At 37.9% G+C, this 25842-nt stretch overlaps 1 protein-coding gene across 2 annotated transcripts in view; it reads right to left on the bottom strand.

Annotated features, from left to right (window-relative positions):
- Positions 1 to 25842, bottom strand: part of LOC127448170 (collagen alpha-6(IV) chain-like) — a 133841-nt gene that overhangs the window by 48931 nt on the left and 59068 nt on the right. For both annotated transcript variants that reach the window (XM_051710510.1, XM_051710520.1), the window contains exons 4-11: positions 25332 to 25409; positions 5725 to 5859; positions 5193 to 5237; positions 4992 to 5108; positions 4645 to 4701; positions 2216 to 2323; positions 2067 to 2102; positions 1368 to 1409 (exon numbers count right to left, since the gene is read on the bottom strand). In XM_051710510.1, the coding sequence (XP_051566470.1) occupies positions 1368 to 1409; positions 2067 to 2102; positions 2216 to 2323; positions 4645 to 4701; positions 4992 to 5108; positions 5193 to 5237; positions 5725 to 5859; positions 25332 to 25409 (618 nt within the window). The remainder of the gene's footprint in view (positions 1 to 1367; positions 1410 to 2066; positions 2103 to 2215; positions 2324 to 4644; positions 4702 to 4991; positions 5109 to 5192; positions 5238 to 5724; positions 5860 to 25331; positions 25410 to 25842) is intronic.

Raw genomic sequence — 25842 nt, 5'->3', positions numbered from 1 at the left:
TCTATTGACTCGGCAGGTGTAAACGCTTCTTGTTTTACAACCTGCCCCTAATGACTTGCAGTATTAAAATAGTCAGCATTTGACTGATACTACAAGGTACTACTGATGTTTATTTAACAATGTGCGTGTGACAGCGCCCTTCAGTGTCAGAGAGGAAGATGAGAGTTTGTAAAGAGAAGGAATTTGGGAAGAGGCACCAAGATAGACAATTTCCCCGTAGATACAGTATAACATCGACATAAATCCTTCTGAATTTAATACTATATCATGCGGCCACTTTGTACCAACTCATGAACAAAGGTAGGCCTATTCTTTATTGATTTAGGCCTAATTAATTTTTCATTCATTCATTTATTATTTTTATTGTAATATATTATTTTATAAAATTTTCTCATTTTTTTGTTTCTTCTAATTTCTTTTCAAATTGAAAAACAAACTATTAAAACACACACGGCTGTTCTCTCTACCTGTAGCTTTGCGGTCAACACCCGATTGCATTGCACTGATTGTGCATCGGTACTCTGCTGCTTTTCCTGCAGTTCCTGGATGTGGAAAGTTGGATTACCTAATTTGAACCACTGAATTTGAGGAAGCAAAGTGAAATAGAACGGGCTGAATTTTACCTGTTGAAAAATCTAGATGGTATTTTCAAATGAACTGAATATTTTGGAAATTAACTTTCGAAGGTGAATATTTATTGTTGAATTTTTAATAATGAAATTGTGAAATGTTTCCAAATGAAATATTCAATGCTTAAAAATACAACCATGTTAAATTTCAGCCTCCCAAAATGCAAGCACTTTAAATGCAACACATTTAAATGCAAGCACTGAAAATACAATGCATTTATTTTTTCGATTAGAGCAATTCAACATGCTTTTATGCTTCAAAAACTTAAGTCATGAATTTACTTCCATACACTACAAACATTCTTTGAGTGTGCAAGTCTTGTTACACAGAGTGGTGTCTTTTTGTACAAATCCTATATGTTGAAACGCTATTTATTTTTTGATCGCATATTGACCATTTGAAATGGGAAAAAAAGAAGAGTTCTCTGAGTTAGGTCAGTGGCTTCAACCACTAATGAACACATGCAATACACCTTCAGAAGAGAGAATGATAAAGAAACACTCCCATAAAAGCATTCAATCTAACAGACTTGAACAAACGTACATACACACAGAACTCAGCTAGAGTAGTCTAAACCTGAAAAACTGTGTTCTAAGTTTTTATTAAACAAAAGAGTATCAGACAAAATGGGGCTATTACCTAAACCAAATGACTTTCTTAATGAGTGTAAGCTAAAAGCAATACTAATGTATGCGTAGAGGACTGCTAAGCTGTTGGCAAGTTGATGAAACCCCTACCTTTTCTCCAGGTTCCCCTTTGTATCCTTGACCTGCACTTCCCTGTTGAATAAGCAGAGAAAGGTTTATGTCACTTATTCATTGGCCATTTTGGAGAAAGCCTTTCCCAAAAAAGTACATTTTACTAAAAAACATGTGATACATACATGAGGAGATACAGTTATAAGCACATTATGGGTGCTTCTCATTTCTAAAATTGTGCATCCTTGTTTCCTTTCCTTGCATCCTTTCCTCGTTTCCTAGCTCCACCATATTAGGAAACGAGGAAAGGATGCAAGGAAAGAAAACAAGGACAGTATTTGATATATTTGTAAAACGAAATGTCCTGCTCACTCAAGGTTACTTCAGAGCGCTGTCTTTGTGCAGCTCCATTGCCTCGGAGTGCATGCAAGATGAAACATTAATTAAAACTGTTGTGTCAAATGTGAAGGGGAGGAGAATTTATGTGCACGTCAGGTGCTTCAACAAAAACGTCTTCCACATAGGATGCACCTGTGATGGGGGACTTCAATTGGTTTCCGGTTAATGAAATTGAGGAAGGAGGAGTGAGAAAACGAGTATGTGCAATTTAAGAAATGAGAAGCACCCTCTAAAACTTTCATCCTAAAAGCAACATGGATCCATGTAAACAGTGCCCCCTGTCTGACAGGGGGATCAAGTGTCAAATATTATTTTTTATTTTTTTATTTAACAACTTACTGGAGGTCCAGGAGGACCAGGTGGACCAGGACGACCCTGAAGAGAGAGCAAAAGGTAGAGGTTAGACAAACAGATGGATGGATGGATGGATGGGTGGATGATCGATCGATCGATAGATCAATAGATCGATAGATAGATAGAATACATACAATAAATCCATCTGGACCTCTGGGCCCAATTGGACCTGGAAATCCATCTGGACCTGGAAATCCATCTGGACCTGGAAGGCCATCGCCATCTCTGCGCCCTATATTGGACTAAAGATTTTACACAGAGTTGGTAGTTGCAAAAAGCAACATTTATCATAAGGTTTTCAGTACTTAAAAATAAAAAATAATAAAAATAAATTAACATTAAATATATGTGCATTTTTGTATGAAACTATTAGCACAAAACAGATCAAATACCACAGAGTATCAAGCCACGGTACAACACATATAGTAGGTCTTTACAACTTTAACATATCAATATTTTTTCCCACCTCTAGTGTTTAAGTATTTTTCCTTTGTGAATTTGTATCAATATTTGCACGCCAAATATTGATATTATTATAAAAACATTTTCCACATTAATATTATGGTGATGGGAAACTTTTTTCTCTTTGCCAAATCAATCTAGGAATTCAACAACAGTCCCTTAGAAGGTGCAGTTATCATGCTTTACACATAATCACCCTCTCTTACTAAAATTTATTATGATTTACCAGTAGTAGTATTAACTACTAATTGGTATTTTGAGTTTTTTTTTTTGTATCATATAAAATAAGCTAACATTTTAGGTGAAATCTATTATACTTAATGAAACTGTGTTGTAATAAATAATGTTTTTAAAGTGTTTAGGCTACTATTATATTCATAAATACTACAAATTATTTTTAGAAAGTCTAGCTACATTGACACAGAAATAAGGAGCTATTATGGTCTTATGTGCTTATGGCTTTGGAAAAAAGATATTAGGAAATAAACTATCCTTGTTTTGTAAACTGGCACTTTTCATTAATTTAATGCATTTGGTGATTTGGAAACGAATTAGAAACATTGAGTGAAATATCGCAATATATCGTTGTTTTGAATTGCAATACACCAAAAATAAAGAATCACAATAATATTGTATCGTGACCTAAATATCGATATTATATATATGGCCAGTTACCTTGTGATTCCCTCCCCTAATAAACACTTAACATTGTGCCCATATTACTGTAAATACCTGCCTTGTGATGTTAACATTTATCTACAATTTCAAAATGAGATTGGCCTCACACAATGTAGTGAAAGCATATTATGATGTTCAACAGACCTGAAATGTCAGAAGCTCAGTGAAGTTCTAATCTATCTGATTGATATGGCATGTTTAATTTAAAAAACTGCTTTTTTGAGCAACCCACCCAGTAAAATTCCTTGTATGAGTAACTTTCTGATTCTGATTCTTTCCATTTTGGAGGGCCACAACTGTTCCGATACTGTCCTTTTTATTTACACATTAATATCTTTTGATCTGGGACTATCCAACCATTAAATTCAACTCAAACACAAATTAGAGATAAGCCATGCCAACTTATAAAAACGAGGTAATAAAAGTCATGTAAATGTCATGAAGAAGACTGTGGTTCCGCTACCAAAACACCAGTGGGTGCACTCACCGCAATATTGACTGGAGTCATGCATCACTAAATCACCTGTAACATTTCTTGCATGTTCAAATCTGTATAAATAACTTGGTTGAATTAATGAACTAAGTTAAGGATTGTTAAGCACTGGTGCAATTCTGAGCATTTATTCCTTAACCTTTTTTCACCTCTATAGAATTGACCTTGCCTCATGTTTTGCTTTGTTTGCTGCTTTGGATTTGTTTGCCCTGTTTGAATTGGTGCTTGTGCGTGACTTTTGACTTACTCATCTTTAAAGTCTGTCTGGATTCATTTCTTTAATAAAACTTTCATGCACATAGATCTCATTCACTTATAGTATATAAAACGTCTATCGCTTCTTTCATGGTTGCTTAAGGAACAATACAGAAGAAAAACTACTCTTGACAGCTGTTGTGGAATTTTGTGAAGATCATTACTAGGAACCTACAATGATGCTGCTAATCTAAATGCACATGAGGTAACTGTAACCAGTGTTTGATTTTTCTTCTGACAAGTACACACAGAAAGTCAAGACAAGATTAGGTAATAAGTGAAGCAAGACCAAGACTTCCAAAAAGTGTGTTTTATTATACTGTACTTCACAGATTTGTCTCTTTGGCAGCCCTAAAAGCAGAAAAGTTCTAAGCTCCATATTTGTGACAATAAACAAACATGCGCCCCCACACATTGTCCAACTGAGAGGATTTAAAGCCCACAGGTGATATAAAAGATGCATGTAGTGTTAAAATTATCTAAGGGATTTTCCAAGGCAGGTCAGCACTCCATGCCCAGATTTACAACTACCTTTCAACACAGAGTGTGTGACTAACAGTCCTTTTAGTAAATGCCATATGAGCTGCAGTATTAAGAGTTGTTGTACGTGGATGTGTGTACTGTATGAGTGTCTAAAAATGTTTGTGTGTGTGATTTGCTTGGGTTTGTACTTACTATTGGTATATCTACATAACGTGGTTCTCCTTTCTGTCCTTTTTGACCAGGGAGTCCCTAAAATGAAGTATATGAGCAATATATTTATATCAAGATTTAAATTGGCTTGATACATTGGTTTCTGGTGCTTTGGGTTGTAATATTTTTGTTTTTATTATTCATAACAGTGTATTTGAAACATTTGGGACACGATTATATTCATCCTTAATGTGATGCATTGTTGTTTATATTAAATGATAAATAAACAGAAAAAATGTTAATTAAAACTTGCATTTCTTCCATGATTCACAAAGGCATTGCAATAGACATGTTAAGCCGATCTCTATTTAATTGTTCACATAACTCACAGGTGCTCCAGGTATACCAGGAAATCCATCACGGGCTCTGTCACCTGGGTCACCTCGCGTGCCGTTACAGCCATCCAGACCTGGTGGTCCCCTGGGCCCCTCCTGCCCAGGGTGTCCCTGCATAGTATAGTAAACACAGCTTAGATAACTATTAAGAGAGCAGATGAGAACTATAGTAAGACACAAGAAATGTATACTTACAGGAACACCATCATTACCAGAAAACCCCGGAACACCCATTGGGCCCTGTCAAAAAAGAAAATGGCACCAAGAGGCACTATGCATTAATTAATGTATTAAAATCTATTGCAAAAGAGTATACATTTGCAAGCATCTCATTTCAATCACATGTATTTAAAGGGAGTTCATCCAAATATGTTGTTCCCAACCCATATGAATTTCTTTCTTCGGATGAACACAAAAAGGAGCTGTTAGGAGGAATATTAGGAACTAATATTCCTAATACTCACCTTTCACTTTCATTTTGGAAAAAAGATGCAATGAAAGTGAATGGTGACTGAGGGATAACATTGCATTCCTAAATCTTTGTGTTCCACAGAAGAAAGAAAGTCATACTGATTTGGAACAACATGAGGGCAAGTAAATGACAGAATTTTCATTTTTGAGTGAACTATTCTTCTAAGATCCCACTATACGTTTATGTCTTTTATGAAGTGCAGCTACTGTAAACTTCCCACAGACAATTCCTCCACATGAAGAAAGGCAATCTGACCTTGTCTCCTTTCAGTCCAGAGGGCCCTTTGCGTCCAGCATGACCATTTTCTCCTTTCGGGCCGGTGGGCCCAGGGCCCCCAATGAAACCCTCAGGACCGCTGCTTCCCACCAGTCCAAGTGGCCCTGGTTGCCCCTTAAATAAAGACATAAATGAATATGAGAGTCAGATCGATATTTCCTCAATTACTTTTTCCTTTTTTACAATTACTTTAAATAGGATGGAGATACCTATGTATGGGAAGGAGGGAACGCAGATAAAGACAGATGACCCAACAATTAAATCAATCCCTTATTACTCAACTTTTATATCTATGCAGTATATATATATATATATATATATATATATATATATATGTGTGTGTGTGTGTGTGTGTGTGTGTGTGTAAATACAGTGCATTCATAAAGTATTCAGACCCCTTCATTTTTTTCACATTTTGTTATGTTGCAGCCTTATGCTAAAATGCTTTTAATTATTTATTTTTTCACATCAATTTACACTCCATACCCCATAATGACAAAGTAAATACCAGATTTTTGATAACTTTGCAAATTTATAAAAAAGAAAAAACTGAAATATCACACTGACATAAGTATTCAGACCCTTGCTATGACACTTGAAATTTAGCTCAGGTGCATCTCATTTCTCTGGATCATCTTTGAGATGTTTCTACACTTTGATTGGAGCCCACCTGTGGAAAATTCAATTGATTGGACATGATCTGGAAAGGCACACACCTGTCTATATAAGTTCTCACAGCCAAAAATGCATATCAGAGCAAAAACAAGCCATGAGGTCAAAGGAACTGCCTGCAGAGCTCAGAGACAGGATTGTGTCGAGGCACAGATCTGGGGAATGCTAAAAAAAATTTTGGGCTGCATTGAAGGTTCCCAAGAGCACAGTGGCCTCCATAATTCTTAAATGGAAGAAGTTTGGAATAACCAGGACTCTTCCTAGAGCTGGCCGCCCGGCCAAACTGAGCAATCGGGGGAGAAGGGCCTTGGTAAGAGATGTGACCAAGAACCCAATGGTCACTTTGGTTGAGCTCCAGAGATCATGTGTGGAGATGGGAGAAACTTGCAGAAGGACAACCATCACTGCAACACTCCACCAATCTGGGCTTTATGGCAGAGTGGCCAGACGGAAGCTTTTCCTCAATGCAAGACACATAAAAGCACCTTAAGGACTCTCAGACTGTGAGAAACAAGATTCTCTGGTCTGATGAAACGAAGATTGAACTGTTTGACCCTCAATTCCAAGCATCATGTCTGGAGGAAACCAGGCACCGCTCATCACCTGTGCAATACCATTCCAACGGTGAAGCATGGTGGTGTTAGTATCATGCTATGGGGGTGTTTTTCAGTGGCAGGGACAGCGGGACTGGTCAGAGTTGAAGGAAAGCTCAATGCAGAAAAATACAGATGAAAACTTAGTCCAGTTCACACAGCCAAGACAATGCAAGACTGGCTTAGGGACAACTCTGTGAATGTCCTTGAGTGGCCCAGCCAGAGCCCAGACTTGAGCCCAATCGAACATCTCTGGAGAGACCTGAAAATGGCTGTCCACCGATGGTCCCCATCCAACCTGACAGAGCTTGAGAGGATCTGCAGAGAAGAATGGCAGAATGGCATCTCCAAATCCAGGTGTGCAAAGTTTGTCGCATCACACCCAAAAAGCTAGTTATCAAAGTTATCAAAAATCTGGTTTCTGCTTTGTCATTATGGGGTATGGAAAAAAAAAGCATTTTAGCATTTTGCTACATAAAATGTGAAAATAAAGAAGGGGTCTGAATACTTTCTGAATGCACTGTATATATACACATATATTTAGACAAAACTTGTGTGGAAAAAAAAAATTTGATGTAGAGAAGTCAAGTTAAATTACTAAAATTACACTAAATATGAGCAGTACTGTACAAAATTTTGGAGAGTGTTCACAGCTCAAGAGAAATCTGTAATACAAGCTATGTATCATTAGTAGTTATGATTCATCTGAAGCAAACTAAACTAAATGCAGATAGTTAAATAAATGCAGATAGGCTCCTCTAAGAGAGAAAAAAGTAAATAAAAAAAATAAAATAAAAAGGCATCTTAAGTTTTAAGTAACCACTGTTTTGGGGCCTGGGTAGCTCAGCAAGTATTGACACTGACCACCACCCCTGGAGTCACGAGTTCGAATCCAGGGCATGCTGAGTGACTTCAGCCAGGTCACCTAAGCAACCAAATTGGCCCGGTTACTAGAGAGGGTAGAGTCACATGAGGTAACCTCCTCGTGGTCACTATAATATGGTTCTCGCTCTCGGTGGGGCACCTGGTGAGTTGTGCGTGTATGGCACGGAGAATAGCGTGAAGCCTCCACACGCGCTGTCTCAACGGTAACGCACTCAACAAACTACTTGATAAGATGCACGGATTGACGGTCTCAGATCCATCTGAGATTCGTCCTCCGCCACCTGGATTGAGGCAAGTCACTACGCCACCATGAGGACCTAGAGCGCACTGGGAATTGGACATTCCAAATTGGGAAGAAAAGGGGAGAAGAAAAAAGTAACCACTGTATAACATAATAACATAAACTCCTAGTAAAATTGCTAGGACTAAAATCTTTGCATAAAATTCTCAGAAATATTGTGTTAATTTGTAAATGAATACAGCAATAAACATATTGTGTTTTGCATACAACTAGGGCACATATCCATCTCCATCAAGATACTGTACTTGATTAGAGTTACATTCTGTGAGTTAATGATGATCAGCGAGTGTTGTATGTCTCTTACAGCACATATTTTTGACTTTATAATAGCCCCTGGTTATACATCTTGCTGACCAAATGGTGGCGACAGAATCCAGCATTTAACTCAAAGCTAAGCGTATCTTTCCCAAAGAGATTTTTTGACACTGTGGAATGGAAAGTGTGACAGTGGTCCCTTAAACATACCTAGAGTACATAATCACTTATCAGTGGTACAACCTTTATGCAAATTGTAGCATTATGAAATTATAAAACCTCTATCATTTTGATTAAGACACTGAGGAAGTGGTGTGATTATATAGAAAGATATATTCAGTAAGTGAACATGGACCTTTCTATAGTACTGAACTTTACAATACTGTTAGATTGTAAGAAGTCTAATTTGTACATTGAACATGTGACCCATTATTTGACTGGACAGCTGAGTCAGTCTCTTTCCTATAATGTTTCCAAAAGTTACTTTGCCAAGCTGTTAAGAGGGCATTTAATATGTTCCAATAGATGTCTGACAAGCTTAAACATAGCAGGACACTGTTCACTATTCAAGCCATTATCTGTGAAGAGTGCTGAACATGTTTCTGTATGTCTGCCAGAGAGAACAGGCATTACCTTGTTCCTGCTTTGTAAAACACATATAAGCAACTAGCTCAATACAGAACATTAAAAAAAATAATAAAAAATAAACAATAACATTGAAACATTATGTCCAAAATAATAAGTATATAATGAAAACAACAACAACAACAACATATCAATATTATTTAAATTACACCTGAAGTATATTTGTTGTCAAATGGGCATGGTGGAGCTATTCAACATGCCATGGATGAATGAACTTGCATTCCTTGAGTGCAAACAGTACTTCAAACAATCTTTTAATGCACATACATTAAGCAACATGTCAGAATGTGAAGTCTCTGTAGATGTGGGCAGGGGCGGACTGGCCATCAGGAGAACTGGAACTTTTCCCGATGGGCCGGCCGCGAAACGGGGCCGAATGGGCAGCGATAAGCTGAAATGGGCTGCCGCATTATACAGAACGGGCCACAAACCGATATGCCGAAGGGGGCAGTGATATGCAGAAAAGGTAAGGTGGGGGGGATAGGATTAGGATATGACGCATAAATAATTTTATTGATTTGGTTTCTAGATGCACAAAATTCCTACTAAATCAAACAGTTATCTGGAACTTGCTTTCAAAGCAACAGAGTCTATTCTTGAAAGTTTTTTCTTAAACATTTTATGTTGTTTCTTTTAATCCTTCAAGCTATTCCTGTCTCTGACAGTGATGCATGGGGATGGAATGCTTCAATTCGTGCCAACATCACCCTCCAGCTGATTTTCTGTCTTGGTTTGAGGTTTAGGTGTTTGGCATTGGAAAAACCATCGTGGATTAGATAAGGTGAGACCTGTGTGCAGTTAAGAAATACACTATCGGGGGGCCTGGGTAGCTCAGCGAATATTGACGCTGACTACCACCCCTGGAATCGTGAGTTCGAATCCAGGGTGTGCTGAGTAAATCCAGACAGGACTCCTAAGCAACCAAATTGGCCCGGTTGCTAGGGAGGGTAGAGTCACATGGGGTAACCTCCTCGTGGTCGCGATTAGTGGTTCTCGCTCTCAATGGGGCGTGGGGTAAGTTGTGCGTGGATTGCGGAGAACAGCATGAGCGTCTCGTGCCGTGAGACTCCGCGGTGTCATGCACACGTGACAAGCCACGTGATAAGATGCACGGATTGACTGTCTCAGAAGTGGAGGCAACTGAGACTTGTCCTCCGCCACCCGGATTGAGGCGAGTAACCGCGCCACCACGAGGACCTACTAAGTAGTGGGAATTGGGCATTCCAAATTGGGAGAAAAGGGGATAAAAAAGAAAAAGAAATACACTACGGTTTTCAAATGACAGTTCACACAGGCAGAACAAAATCGGATTATTTTGGCCAATTTGACTCAAATCTGTTAGGTTTTTGTAGTCTGAACAGGAGAAAAACACAAAAAATCAGATTTTTACAAGCCTGATCCAAACAACATTCGTAGGTGGTTTGGAATCCGATTAAAATCTGATTTTTCTTAATGCGTCTCAGTCTGAATGGTCAGGTCGGATTTCATTTGCATTTCGTCATTCTTGTGCGCAACGGGTTGTTTCGTAAGGTGTTGCAATGAGAAGACATGTAGGCTACTGCATTCCAAATGGCAAAAATGATGCCTTCACAGGACATTTCGAAGGGAAAACAATAATGATGGCCATGCTGTAGTATTGTTACAAACATTTTCAATAAAAAGAAATGACTTAAAAATTTAGTTCAGAATGACCGTTTTATTAAAGCTTTCAGCACTCCAACAGTGGAAGGTAAATTCTATGAGGTGAACAGACGATCTCTTCTGAATGGAACGCACCCATATGTCGTGTACTATATATGTTACAGTGACCACCACAGCGCGATGAGTTTGAATGTCTCACGTGAATACGGGACACCTGAGCAGTTTAAACTCTTCAATACAGGACGGGGGTCCTTTTCAAAAGTCTCGCTGTCTGACACTTTCATGCTTCAATATGGGACACAAAGCCTCCAATATGGGACATTTTGCTACCTGATAAAATACAGGACAATAGGCGTCCAACCTGTATGGGAACAATACGGGACATCTAGGACAGTTGTAAATCCTGGCAGCAATAACCATTGCATATGCCACCTCTCCCATTTTTTAAGCCATTTCTGTGAATGTGTTAATATTTGAATGCTCTCATGACAATCATCCATTGATAAACACTCACACATGGTGAACATACACAAGTTAGTAGTGACAACTAATGTAGACATGCTAGCAAAAGTGACTGCATGTGATTGGTCCACATATAACCTGCAGTTTGAACAGTCAGTCTAAAAAAATCAGTGTGAACAAAGCAGTCCTCTTAATGTCATCAGTCTGATGACAACTGTACAGTTACATTTCTTTCTTTTATTTTTATAACTAGTGGTGCTTGCTAAGGCAAGCATCATAGGGATGTCATTTATAAACTCAAATTGTGTTTCTTTTTTAGAAGAGTTATGCAATTACTTTTCTAAGTGATCAGACTTTGCAGGCTACATTGCAGCAGAAAGCCATATCTAGGGAATGGAATAGAGACCTTTGGCTTGAACCACTAAGCAACCACAGAGCAACCAGCCAGAACACCCAAGCAGTCAAAGAGCAACGCACTAACAACCACTCATAACAACTAAGCAACAACATAGCAATGTCCTGGCAACCACCCACAACATCCTAGTGACAGCAACTTTTGCACGGGCAAGCACCACTCACATTTTCTTTAGAAAATGTAAAAATCCAGTTGTTTCATAAAAGATGAAAGGTGCAACTGGTGGGCTGTGAGGGATTTGGAGAGCATTCTACCAATGAGGGAATTACCAGAAACCCTTAAAAAAAACACCATAGTGTTCCTGTCTCTTCCTGCAAGTCATTCCAAAGAATGCAATTTGATATCTGTTCATGACTGTCTCCTTCACAAACCGCCTAATGGGTTTCAACATGTATACAGTGATATTAACAACATGAAGATGGAAAAAGTGACTTCCAGCCACATTAACGTGCAGTAGACTGCTTCATTTGTGGCACAAATCTGCCCCCTCACAATGGACACAATAGAACTCATTCTGCTTTTCTAAGCAACCCACTCTAACATGCCTGGCTAGAGAGCATGCACCTCACTTCCTGTCGGAATGGCCAGCAGAATCCATGAGCCAACAGATTCCCGCGGCTCAGTCCTGCCGGCTCGGAGGATTTGGTAGGAAGCATTGTTCGTGGACAGCGAGGCTCAGGAGTGATTTTACCTGTCGCACCATGTGTTCATTGGGAGCGATGATGGAAGCCGCATTAGGACACATCAGAAAAAGGGGCCGAGTGATTCAGCCTTGATAACCAAATTTCTCTGAGTGCATCACCCCGCCTGTAGAACCAAAACAACCAGCAATGCCAGACAGACAGCAGGGCAAGCACACACACACCGACTCTCGTCCAAATATTATACCTGAAGGCATGCAAATGTGATATCTGTCTGTGAATGAATCATGTTGTGCGTAACCCTTTTAAATAGCTGGGCCTTTAATGGCTTTAATGATTTTGTATGTTCTTCATTTTAGTATATCTTCTTATAAGGATTTCAATAACTTTCTGGAACTTTTTACCTGAGTTGTTTCCCCTTTTTTATTATCTCCAGGTGTTATCAGTGGTATAACGTAAATGTGTGTTTTTCTGTGTTTTGACAAGATTCTTTTGCTCAGTACAAAGTGTATTTTAGCATACATAAAGTATGTAACCATGCAGAAGTCTATTCAAGAGTATATTGCTATGAAACACATTTCCATATTTAAAATTTTCATTGTACGTGTGTGTTTGTGTAAAAATGTATATATATAAAAAAGTCTTAAACATAAAAAAGATAATGTCTGCTTGGTTTAAAGTTTGAATTAAAGGTTCAGGTGTATATATATATATATATATATATATATATATATATATATATATATATATTACATTTTGGCTAATACATTGCAAGTACAATCTGAAATTATTGAATAATGCTGTCATACAAAAGTAAAAAAAAGTGTATTACAAAGTTTCATTTGCATCACATGTAAGGTATATGTGCTTTCATTCTCTAGAACTTACATAAACATAATGTCACGCATGTGTGGTACATGACGGTCATTCTGTCATACAAGCTCATGAACTTTGTGTATGTAATAACAATGCCAGTGGCCAGATGAGAAGGATTAGAGAGAGATTGGATAAATTTAGAGAGTTCCTTGCTGTAACCTCATTTTAGATTATCTGTCTGATATCAGGTAACAACAGTATTATCACATTTTGTTTACAGTTTACCTACATACTGGCATAAGGTTGTATAAATAAGTAAGATGCGCTGAACCCACAATCTTTTTAAATATTTCTCATCTCATAAGCTTTCCCTATTGTCTCAACATTAATTTTCCACTGGAATTTACATAAGATCTCCAGCAGGGGACAATGTTATTTCCAATACCAGGTTCAAAGGTTTTCATGCAAAGAAAGTCTGGGTAATTACTAAGCTCAAACACCCACAACTTGACAAGGATACAAACCCCCAAAAAACAGGAAGTGTAAACCACTGACATCAAGATATAATATAACAGTCTTGTTAACCTAACCTGCCAGAGTTTATACTCAAATAATCTCAGTTTAAACCAGTCAAGACTGTTTATACTTAATACACCTGGCTTTTCAAAGTGACACGGTAAGCAGTTACAGATTCTGTCCCTCGAGCACGTCTATCTTCAGTCAAGCTGTTTGGTTAAATCTTCCATAGCCTAAACACGTGCCTCTTGTTTGGAATGCTTGTTTAGATTGTGGTTGTGTGTGAGGCAGACCCCCCTAAAAGAAGGGAGAAAGGTTGCAGTGATGAAAAGAATAACCAACATGGGGATAAAACAGCAAGTCTGTTTTCCTCTTGGCTTTTTCCTCTATTTTAAAAAGGACTTGATTAAAATCAGGCTGAATGGGTTGCAGCCATTATAGAGTCAATAGTCTGATTTTTATCATGAGATAAGCTGACTTCACTAGGATGAGAGGAGAGTAAAAACACAGGAACAACTTTATCATCAAGATAATTAACAATTTGAAGTATAGATTCATTTATAGTATAATACAGATATAGTATTAAGTATAGACATACTAGAAAATTATTCTGGGATCTCTCTCTCTCTGGGACATTGACAACAGCTCTGATTATATTAGTATTAAATCAGAGAGAGAAAGAAAGAGAAAGAGAAAAGAAAACATAAGCCATATGTTCACACACTCACACACATGCAGCCTACGCAAAACAACAAACACAACCATGTGCAATTAGACACATTTCATTAACAGCATACATACAAGCACAAACACATAAATACATGTATCCACATATATACAGTACAGTAGATTAATTATGAACTACATATAAATGCAAGGAACTTGTATTTAATTTATGCATGTAACATTTTGCACTGTATCCGTTGTTTGCACCACTTTTATTTTGTGCTACACTGTACTTATTTATCAACTCTTTGTATTTATTACAAGGCTCTCTGGAATACTCTATTTTGACTGGGGGTTTGATCCAGGGGTCTGATATTGCTCAGTAACAACCGCATATTCACGTATCAGACTGGTCATCCGGGTTTTGCGAGCCATCGTTCCTGCTTTTCAGATCACTTTGCAATCTCTCCAAATAGGCTAATAAAATAATTTCAACACAAATCAATGTTTCATGTGAATTTATTTTGGCAAGTAGTCTTTTCATAAGATGCATAATGAGCAGTCAGACAGTCATTAATAAAATAAAAAAATAAAAAACACCAAAATAACTGTGACGCAAACCGGAGGTGGATTTCAACTGTTCAGCAATTTATTTCTTCTCATTTATTTACATATTTGCAATGCAAATCAAGGTTTCATGTATATTTATTTGTTTATTTGGCAAGTATTCCTGTAATAGGATGGATAATGAGGAGTGAGATGATCATTTTCATAAAATAAACCAACAGAACAGACGCAAACTGGAGGTGGATTTCAGCTGCTCTGTGATTTATTTCTTCTCATGTTATTACATCATTTCAACGCAAATCAATATTTTATGTTCATGTATTTATTTATTTGGTTAATAGCTGTGTAATAAGCGGAATAATGTACAGTAAGCCGGTTGTTTTCGCAAAATAAACTCCATCAGGCGGGGGGTCCTGATCAAACTCTCGGGATTTTATTTTGCGATAACAACTGGCTGGCTGTACATTATCCCTAATATATTGTGTACCGTTACTGAGTATTTTTTTTATTTTTTGTACTGCTTTGAACTTATTGCGTACCATGACCTCTGACTTACTGTCATTAATATTTTACACTGTATAAAATGTTTAGTCAGGTAACCTAAAAATGTGCTTCATATGGTAACATCAAAATTATATGGTTTTATTCAAGTCAAAAATATCATTTCAAATCAACTAAATGAACCTGACAAATAGGGTTAGACCATAGAAATAGATCCTTGAGGTAACAAGTGCAGGTTACCATTTTGTTTTTAGTGTATTATGCACTGCGTGCTAACTTTGCACTAACTGCACCGTGAGTCCACATTAACTTTATTTTGTTTGTTATAATAAGAACAATATAGAGTGCAATAAAAATATATTGTTCCCATCTACACTGTAACAAGTGGTAAGCGGCAACTGTTACCTTAAGAAGTTTGATCAAACCTTTAAAGGGGTCATGCCATGAGGAATCAAATTGTACTATAAAAACATACTGTACATTTCAGAACTCAAAACGTCCTCCTCACTGCAAAAGAGCATTTGCTGAAACCAAGCTGCCTAAACGACTCATTCTCTACTTCCTCCACATTGTGATGTCACACTGTGGTAGACATTTGCATCTGACCACCTCCACAACAACACATCAACGACTACTTTAACTTATCACCTCCGTAGCCACGCCATTAGCAGTGTGTAGTGAGATGGCAGAGCAGGGAGAGAGCAGGTCAATCAAGAGCAGAGAGCCAATCAGAAAAGTGTGCGTTTACTGTCAAATCTTAAAGGAAAAGCAGCACCAAAAACGAGCGATTCTGGCAGAGGGTAATCAATTTCATGTTTTACCAATATATGACTTTTTTTGTGTGCAAAAACTATACTAGTATTATAAGTGAACCTCAAGAAACATATTCAAATAATAAAACAAAATAATGACACCACCCCTTTCAAATAAGTTTTGTTGGTGTAACCTAATGTAGTCAAGTTTGAGACATATTAAAAAATATTTTTGACTTCAATCAAACCACTTAATTTAGATATTACCAAATGAAGCACATGTTTAGGTTAACATTTTTCCAGTGTATGTACATAAATCCAGGCATTCATCACCACAGCAATGAGACAAACCCTGGCCCTTTTACAATTATATAGAATCTAACACATACAGTGTCTACTGTTTTGAGTAAACCTAACCAGATGGCTTTCTCACAAGACTTCTTTAATAAATCAGTTCTCATCACTGCAAAGGGGAGGACTGCTTTGTTTTGAGAGTGGACAGACCAAGTCAGGGTGGCTAAAGACACATGCTCTCCACACATGAAAGCCAGCATTGCTTTTATTTGGCTGCCCTTAACCCAAACCATGTCAGCATCCTGCAACCTCTGACCTGTCTGGAAGAGGATGTTATTGGTCCAAACAAGTCCAGTATGGGTGGCTGTTTTTGTTGGGTGGCTGACCAAGGAGGAGCACTCTTTTAAGATGGCTCATCATGGATGATGTTTATCTTTGAGGAGAGCTCTGAGATTACTGGAAACAGATGCATTAAGAATAGCATCATAGCCTGGTTGCATATTTGACACAAGAACACAGAACTATACTAACTATAAGATGTATTATAATATATTATGAATGCCTTGTAATGCATGAGGAGTACTTTAAATGCATTATACTATATACACACACACACACACACACACACCCACACGGTACACTGCATATATATGGACATAATAAGTTTAATCATCTTGGTTGCTTTATCTGTCATTTTATAATGTATCATCTCTGTCCGTCTCGCACAAGACTAAAATAAGCTTTATTGGCCTAACCAAGGTATTATATTGTGTGGCATTAAATAACCTTACTCATACAAATAGACACACAAATAAACAAGCAATGCTTTGAATATCAGATTAGAATTATCAATGTTGGATGCTTCTGAACTGTAATCTGGTAAAGATAACAAATTACACAAATGACATTTATAATCCGATTAGATCACCTTTTAGGTTATCTAATCTGATTACTTTTGGATTACTTATTGCATGTTTTGATGACAATCATTAATTGTAAGTGTTCCGAGTACCAATTTACACTACTTTCATCATATATACTGTAAGAAAAATGCATGTATGAAATCATGTATTTGTTTTGTATGTTGAATTTTTATGAAATCGAACATTTGTTATTGATTTTTTTTTTTTTATATTTGCAATTTGTCAGTACCTGAGCTCCTCTTCGTTTCTTTGAAGGTCAAGACTGAAAAGTAATGTAATTAACATCAGTAATCCATAAAAGTAACTAATCTGTTTATGTAATCCAGATTATATGTAGTTCATTATTATTCAACACAGAGTATTATGCACATTAAGTTTTCCACTGGTTGCACTTTATGGGACTTACTACTTTCACATACCTTGCAGCTAGTTTGGCATGTTTTCTCTAGCAGGTATGGGAGTTTGTATGTACTAAAATTCAAATGAAATTCTTTGCAGTGGTTTTCAAAATACTGTATGTCTGTAGTTATGGCATAAAGTTAAGAAATGTAGTTTTATCTGTATAGCAATGCTTTGTTCACCTGGGCCTCGTTTCCCAGTAACGATTGATCTTAGCGGATAAGACTGTTTCCTACACATATTTTTTATGTGCAGTTCCCAAAAATGCACTTAACATAAATGGGCGAGGATGCACTTTTAGTGCTACTTAAGAGTGTTGCTGTCCGAGAGATAGTGCTGAAATATGAACGTTCAGTACTGCTAGTCATTGTAACTTCATTATATTATTATCCGTAACTTTACATTTGCAAATTACCTCGTTGGAAATGTTTAAAGATATTTTCTTAAATATTCAAACTAATTAACTACATGATTACATATTATTTTACAAAAATTTTGTGCAGAATTATCTTTTTCATTTACACCATTATTATTTCCATAATCAGGTGTGTATTTGTAATATTTCATTTTCATAAATTGCTCTTTGGTTCGATATGAAAGCTTCCCAGATCAATGAAGGCAGCGGATGCCCTGTGTATGATCCTGCTAATGACAAGCATTAATTGAATACAATGAGGTTCACCGTGTTGCAGAGGGCAAAATAGCAGGATCATACAATGATGAAACAGCCTACAGAGAGGAGGTGCACTCTCTGACATGCTGGTGTCAGGAGCACAACCTCTCCCTCAACGTCAGTAAGACAAAGGAGCTTGTGGTGGACTTCAGGAGAAGAGAAAGAGAACACAGCCCCATCACCATCAATGGAGCACCAGTGGAGAGAGTCAGCAGCTTCAAGTTCCTGGGTGTCCACATCACTGAGGAACTCACATGGTCCGTCCACACTGAGGCCGTTGTAAAGAAGGCTCATCAGAGCCTCTTCTTCAAGAGATGGCTGAGGAAGTTTGGAATGAACCGCCACATCCTCACACGGTTCTACACCAGCACTGTAGAGAGCATCCTGACTGGCTGCATCTCCGCCTGGTACGGCAATAGCACCACCCACAACCGTAAAGCCCTGCAAAGGGTGGTGCGAACTGCCAGACACATCATCGGAGGTGAGCTTCCCTCCCTCCAGGACATATATACCAGGCGGTGTGTGAAAAAAGCTTGGAGGATCATCAGAGACTCCAGCCACCCGAGCCATGGGCTGCTCTCACTGCTACCATCAGGCAGGCGTTATCGCAGCAGGACCCGCACCAGCCGACTACATGATAGCTTCTTCCCCCAAGCAATCAGACTTTTGAACTCTTGATCTCTCACGATCAATATACATCAGTACTGCACTTTATTGATCTTATTATCTCACACTGGACTGTCATAAATTACACACTGGCAACTGACTGTTAACCGACAGTCTGAATGTCAATACAGTACAATACAACCAACTGTACATTTTATATATACTATATATACTATTTTTATTTTATTTTTTTGTATAATGTGTATTCTATATTGTGTGTATTGTATACTGTACATTGTATGTTATTACTTGTATATTGTGTTGTGTGTAATTATGTGTATATTAGATTTTAAATTGTGTTGTGTTAATCTGATGTTTATTGTAAATTGGTATATGTCTCATCACTGTCACGACTGCTATGTTGCTCGGAACTGCACCCAAGAATTTCACACACTATTGCACTTGTGTATATGGTTGTGTGACAATACAAGTGATTTGATAATACAGAGATGTGTGAAAGATGCGCTTAAGGGACATTCACCAATAAAGCAGAGGTGTGCTCTTTACTCCCAAAAGTGCTAACGCTAACAACAATGCTACACAACGTGTGATTCTACACAATGTGTGGTGCAGGAGAGAGTGCCCTTGGGTGTCAGAGAGGAAAAGGAGACAAGGATGATGAGCCAATATCTGGACAATTTTCATGCAAGGCAGCAAGTCATTGACTTTTTCCCTTCTCTATCTAATTTTATACATTTGTCTGCAGCAATCATGCCACAAATAATGTTATATGTTTACCAATTAATCTTTTCACCATTTACATAGACTATTTTTTGCATTTATTAATTATTATTATTAGCCTTTTCTGTGAAAACAAAAAATAAATAAACAGGTATCATGGTATTAAAGTCTCAGCATAAAGTGTAGCTATACAGTAAGTATTTAAATTGTATTAAGTGTAATTTCGTGATTATCCAGCAGTTGTCTGCATAAGTCAATGTCCTTACGATGCTCTTAATGCTGTTCAAGTACTCCAGAGCACTTGTAAATCTATGAGCATTTTCAAGTACTACTTAAGTTAAAATGGCTTCGGGAAATGGGCCGCAAATCTAAGATGAAGCGTAAGATGAATTCTACGATCTATTTAGGCTTACGATACTTTTGGGAAATGCAGGACTAATCTCTTTAACTTTGTGTCTCTCTTCCTCAATCCCTCTCTCTCTTTGTCTCTGTGTTTTTGTTCTTTTATTGTGTTGTTCATGTTAGTTTTGTATTTCTGTGCAGTATTCTTTTCTAAAATGCTCTAATGATGTAAAAGAACTTAAAAATATTTTGTGCATATTGTCCAATTGACTAGGTACATAAACTCTGAAGAAATGTCCTAATCAAAAATCAAAAGTAACGGTCAGTATCTGGTGTGGCCACCAGCTGCATTAAGTACTGCAGTGCATCTCCTCATGGACTGCACCAGATTTGCCAGTTCTTGCTGTGAGATGTTACCCCACTCTTCCACCAAGGCACTTGCAAGTTCCCGGACATTTCTGGGGGAATGGCCCTAGCCCTCACCCTCCGATCCAACAGGTCCCAGATGTGCTCAATGGGACTGAGATCCGGGCTCTTCGCTGGCCATGGCAGAACACTGACATTCCTGTCTTGCAGGAAATCACACACAGAATGAGCAGTATGGCTGGTGGCATTGTCATGCTGGAGGGACATGTCACGATGAGCCTGCAGGAAGGGTACCACATGAGGGAGGAGGATGTCTTCCCTGTAACGCACAGCGTTGAGATTGCTTGCAATGACAACAAGCTCAGTCCGATGATGGTGTGACACACCGCCCCAGACCATGATGGACCATCCACCTCCAAATTGATCCCGCTCCAGAGTACAGGCCTCGGTGTAAAGCTCATTCCTTCGACGATAAACACGAGTCCGACCATCACCCCTGTTGAGAAGCCACATTCATATTCGGATGTACTGATCCTGTACAGGTGTTGTTACACATGGTCTGCCACTGCGAGGATGATCAGCTGTCCTTCCTGTCTCCCTGTAGTGCTGTCTTAGGCATCTCACAGTATGGACATTGCAATTTATTGCCCTGGCCACATCTGCAGTCCTCATGCCTCAGGCACGTTCACACAGATGAGCAGGGACCCTGGGCATCCTTCTTTTGGTGTTTTTCAGAGTCAGTAGAAAGGTCTCTTTAGTGTCCTAAGTTTTTATAACTGTGACCTTAATTGCCTACTGTCTGTAAGCTGTTAGTGTCTTAATGACCGTTCCACAGATGCATGTTCATTAATTGTTTATGGTTAATTGAACAAGCATGGAAAACATTGTTTAAACCCTTTACAATAAAGATCTGTGAAGTTATTTGGATTTTTACAAAATTATCTTTAAAATACAGTGTCCTGAAAAAGGGAAAAGTTTCTTTTTTGCTGAGTTTACATTAATGGATTAAACTCAAAGTCCCTCTCCTCTTTCTCTCTGTTTTTTTCCTTCTCTAGGGCAGACATTCCCAGTACGGCTGACTGCACTTTTCAGAGCTCACTCACTTTTCTTCGCATCACATTGGCTCCTGTTGTTTTTACGGGGCACAACTCTATTGCTGGGGGTGAAGTCAGGCTCAAAGATGGTTTACCCACTCTGGCAGTGTCTTTGTGTTTATGGATTACTGGACTTGTAGGTAATGGCAATGGGCAAATAGGTAGCGAAACCATCACATCTATTTTTTTCTGCCCTGGATACTGACTTCAGCTTGTTTCAGGCTTTACACCATGACCGCTTTGAGACAGGGTTGAGTAAATCAAGTTGAAAGGATTCAGAAATTGACAAGAGTTCTGGAACTCTTTACACCTGAGAAAGGCCTATAGAAATTACAAGGTCTCTATTGTGTCTAAAAAATAAAAATTCCTTAATCATTTACTTACACTCTTATCGCTTCAAACCCATATGACTTTCTTTCTTCAGTAGAACACAAAAGACGACGGTTAGGCAGAATGACAGCCTGTCACCTTTCACTTTCATTATGTGGAGGAAAAAAAATGCAATGAAAGTGAATGGTGACTGAGGCTGTCGTTCTGCCTAACATATCCTTTAGCTTTCACGGAAGAAAGAAAGTGATACAGATTTGAACATTTAAATAGTTAATGACAGAATTCTTATTTTTTGGGTAAACTATTCTTTTAAGCAATGTGTACAGGAGTGTTTGTGTTCTTCATTTTGCACTAACAAAGAAAGTGCTAGTTAGTAATGCAATGGGTTTATGTTGCATATTAAACACACTCTACTGCAACATTAAAAATGCATGTCAAACCCAGAGTGGATCGCTAAATGATGACTTAGAGCCAGAGGAAAGACAGCAATGAGCTTGTTCATCCTGTTCTATGTATTATGGTTATTACTACACCTTGCTGGGTAATGCTGTGCAAGCGGTGTTTTTTTTTTTTAAATACATCATCTTATATGCAAGTGTCAATTTTTATGTCAGGAAAGGATGTGGTAACATTTACCTCTGTTTATACACTTGCTGGTTTTATTAGAGGTTATCTATCCAAACAGAAAAAACAACCACAGATTTCTCAAGATTATGTTTATCGGGGGCCTGGGTAGCTCAGGAAATATTGACGCTGACTACCACCCTTGGAGTCGCGAGTTCGAATCCAGGGTGTGCTGAGTGAATCCAGCCAGACCTCTTAAGCAACCAAATTGGCCCGGTTGCTAGGTAGTGATTAGTGGTTCTCGCTCTCATTGGGGCGCATAGTAAGTTGTACGTGGATCGTGGAGAGTAGCATGAGCCTTCACATGCGGAGTCTCCGCGGTGTCATGCATAACGGGCCACGTGATAAGATGCGCGGATTGATGGTTTCAGAAGCGGAGGCAACTGAGACTTGTCCTTCGCCACCCGGATTGAGGCGAGTAACCGCGGCACCACGAGGACCTACTAAGTAGTGGGAATTGGGCATTCCAAATTGGGAGCAAAGGGGATAAAAAAAAATAAAATAAAAAAAAGACTGTTTATCACAGAGTCAAAAACTGACAGAATGTTCCTATAAAAATGTTGTAAATAACATAAGGAAGCATGATGGCATGGAAGTCATGCAGGTGGGTACAATTGGCATGTAAGCTCTGATCTTCATATATATATATATATATGAAGATCAGAGCTTACATGCCAATTGTACCCACCTGCATGACTTCCATGCCATCATGTATTGCCATATATATTAAAAAAACTTTCATTTTATAGGTGTGAATGGAACATGAACAACCATAAATCTGCCTTAAAAGCATTTCTATCTTATGTGCCACTGCTTGGCATGCTCCAGGGAAGATGGAACGGATGTGGTCTGAACCAAGAACATGTTGGGAGCGCATGTGTGTGTACAGTAGCATAGAAGTAATAATATTTGTTTTCTCTGAACTCTTAACAGGAAAAAGAGACATAAAGCTGGGGGAAAAATGGAAAAGAAAGGTAAAAATCATATATTACAGTATAAAATGTCCTGTTAAATGCCAAAAATATTTGCCAAGTATGATGTATTTCTGGATATGGATCTTTTGTTGGGTTTGAAATAACATGACATGAGGGTCTTAAATGGCCAGAAAATCTATATCTAAGGGGTACGAACACCATCTCCTTTCCTCTTTTTGATTCTGGCATTGTACAGAACTGCTCTTTACCAAATTACTTCTCTTGTATTGCATACATTTCACCAAAAAGTATCTCACATAGTAATACATTTGTCTTCTAAATGTCTATATATACTTTATCTAGGCTCAACAGTAAGGAATGCCAGATGGCTCAGGGCCAGTGTGAGAGAGTTTCAAGCAAGCTGAGGGAAGTGTCACTTGCCCTATACATCCAGTTTCACCACGTCTCATGTTCATTGCAAACTCAAACATGTAGCAAACTTCATGTGGTATTCTTTGATGGATTGAACATTGTTGTTGCGAATTCTGCTGATTTAAATATCTCCTCAAGGTAAAGTTATGTAGCTGGTTAACATAGATGAGGTTTTGACAAAAATTGCAAGAATGGTTCCTGATAATCTTGGAAGCATCAGTTAAATGATTTAACAACAGCTATATACTTTAAGTTCAAGTATCATAAACCAGTAATTGTATGCCATCGTTTTCAAGCAAAAGTGTTTGTGAATTTACAGCTGTCATGGGGTCTGTTCCAAAACCTAGTGAGCGTCCTAGAGATGTTTAAAAAAGACATCATTACTAAATCAATGCCTAAACCTAACCATTAGTATTTTAAAATATAAATGAGACGTTAAAAAAAGACTTCCTTACCAAATCAATGCCTAAACCTAACCATTAGTGTTTAAAATATGAGATGTTAAAAAAGACATCCTTACATTATCAATGCCTAAACCTAACTATTAGTGTTTTAAAATGCAGAATCAAAATGAAAAATCAAATTTTCTGAACCAACCACATAATTTCATGCCGCTTCCATTACCCTGTAATGTCACATGTCAGCTTGCACACAGACTGGACCTGAACCACGGTCGTCCGACTCTAAGTCCAACGATATATAAAATATATTGTTTTTTCAAAAGATGTGTTAGTGTGTGTCGATATCATAAAATAGCAGGTTCTGAGTAATAGAGAGAAAAATAAGTATTTATAAAGTCATGTTCAGCCATTAAAGTCATGATTTGAGAGAAAGGGAATAAAACACAGTTGTTGTAGCACCTCTAGTGTCCATTTCACTTGGAAACTGCAGGGAATTGTACCTGGAGACACATGTAAGAAGTTTTGCAAAATGTATAAAGTCACGTTTTCAATATGAGAACAGGTTGTAAAAAAAAAAAAAAAAAAAAATCAGATTTGAATTGAATGTGCCTGAAAATTAGATATAGGCTATCAGTGTAGGGTGCATAGCTAACAACTGTAAATGTATGTGGATCTATTTTTACTAAAAATGTCTAGGCAAAGGGCAAATGAATGAGAGCCCTATGAGAGTGTGGAAACACTTCATCATCAGTTTGATGAGGAAAATAGGAAAACTCCAAGACTGTGTTTTTTTCTACTTGTTCTCATGTTTCTGAGATCTGTGTCTAAATCAATTGTGGCATCGAGACTGCATTGAAAATAGAATAAATTTTGAGAACTGTTTAAAAAATGGACAGAAAAAGATATGAAGATCTGGGAGATAAGTTTCTCAGTTAATGTTCACCAACTTGGTTACTTGAGAATTGAGAGATTTGTTTGAGTGTGTGTGAGTGCATGTGCAGGTTTTAGCAGCCCTGAAGGTAAATTTAGAGTTAACAGTGATGGATGATGTATTGGATGAGGTCAGTAGATTGGTATGAACAGTCTCCACAATGTCAAACTGAGTATCTCATCACTCACCCTGCTACCCTTTAAGGGCAAACACTGGCACGCTCCACCGCAGTTCCGGCCTGCACATGGCTCCTGATGCTCTGACCCCTGCAAACACAGAGAGACACAAGGGACAAGATTAAATCTTTTACTACTGTCAGAGCGTAATGTCATTAAAATAGCAAAGAAATTGCAGTACCTGCACTCTCAGTGCCAACAAAAATCAGCATTCAAATAATTTCAACGCACATATCTATAGAATTTTAATGTCAGGATTAAAAACATGTAAATGTACACATTTTACATATTGATCAACAGTTGACCACAATAGCATCAACATACTCAATTCAGACTTGTAATGTGCTTTTTTGTGTGCATTTTTCTGTGTGAGTGAATGGCTTCACTCATGTAATACAAGCGAAGGGAATTTCTGAGTATATTGCACGTAAAACTATTCTTACGTAAAATTCAGTTTCAATTGCTATAAGAATGGATTTATGGACGTGTGTACACATGTGGCTCAATGTGTATACACAACACA

The sequence above is a fragment of the Myxocyprinus asiaticus genome, chromosome 1, assembly GCF_019703515.2.
Source record: "Myxocyprinus asiaticus isolate MX2 ecotype Aquarium Trade chromosome 1, UBuf_Myxa_2, whole genome shotgun sequence".
In the NCBI taxonomy this organism is placed as follows: Eukaryota; Metazoa; Chordata; class Actinopteri; order Cypriniformes; family Catostomidae; genus Myxocyprinus; species Myxocyprinus asiaticus.
This window is presented reverse-complemented; position numbering and strand designations above follow the sequence as displayed.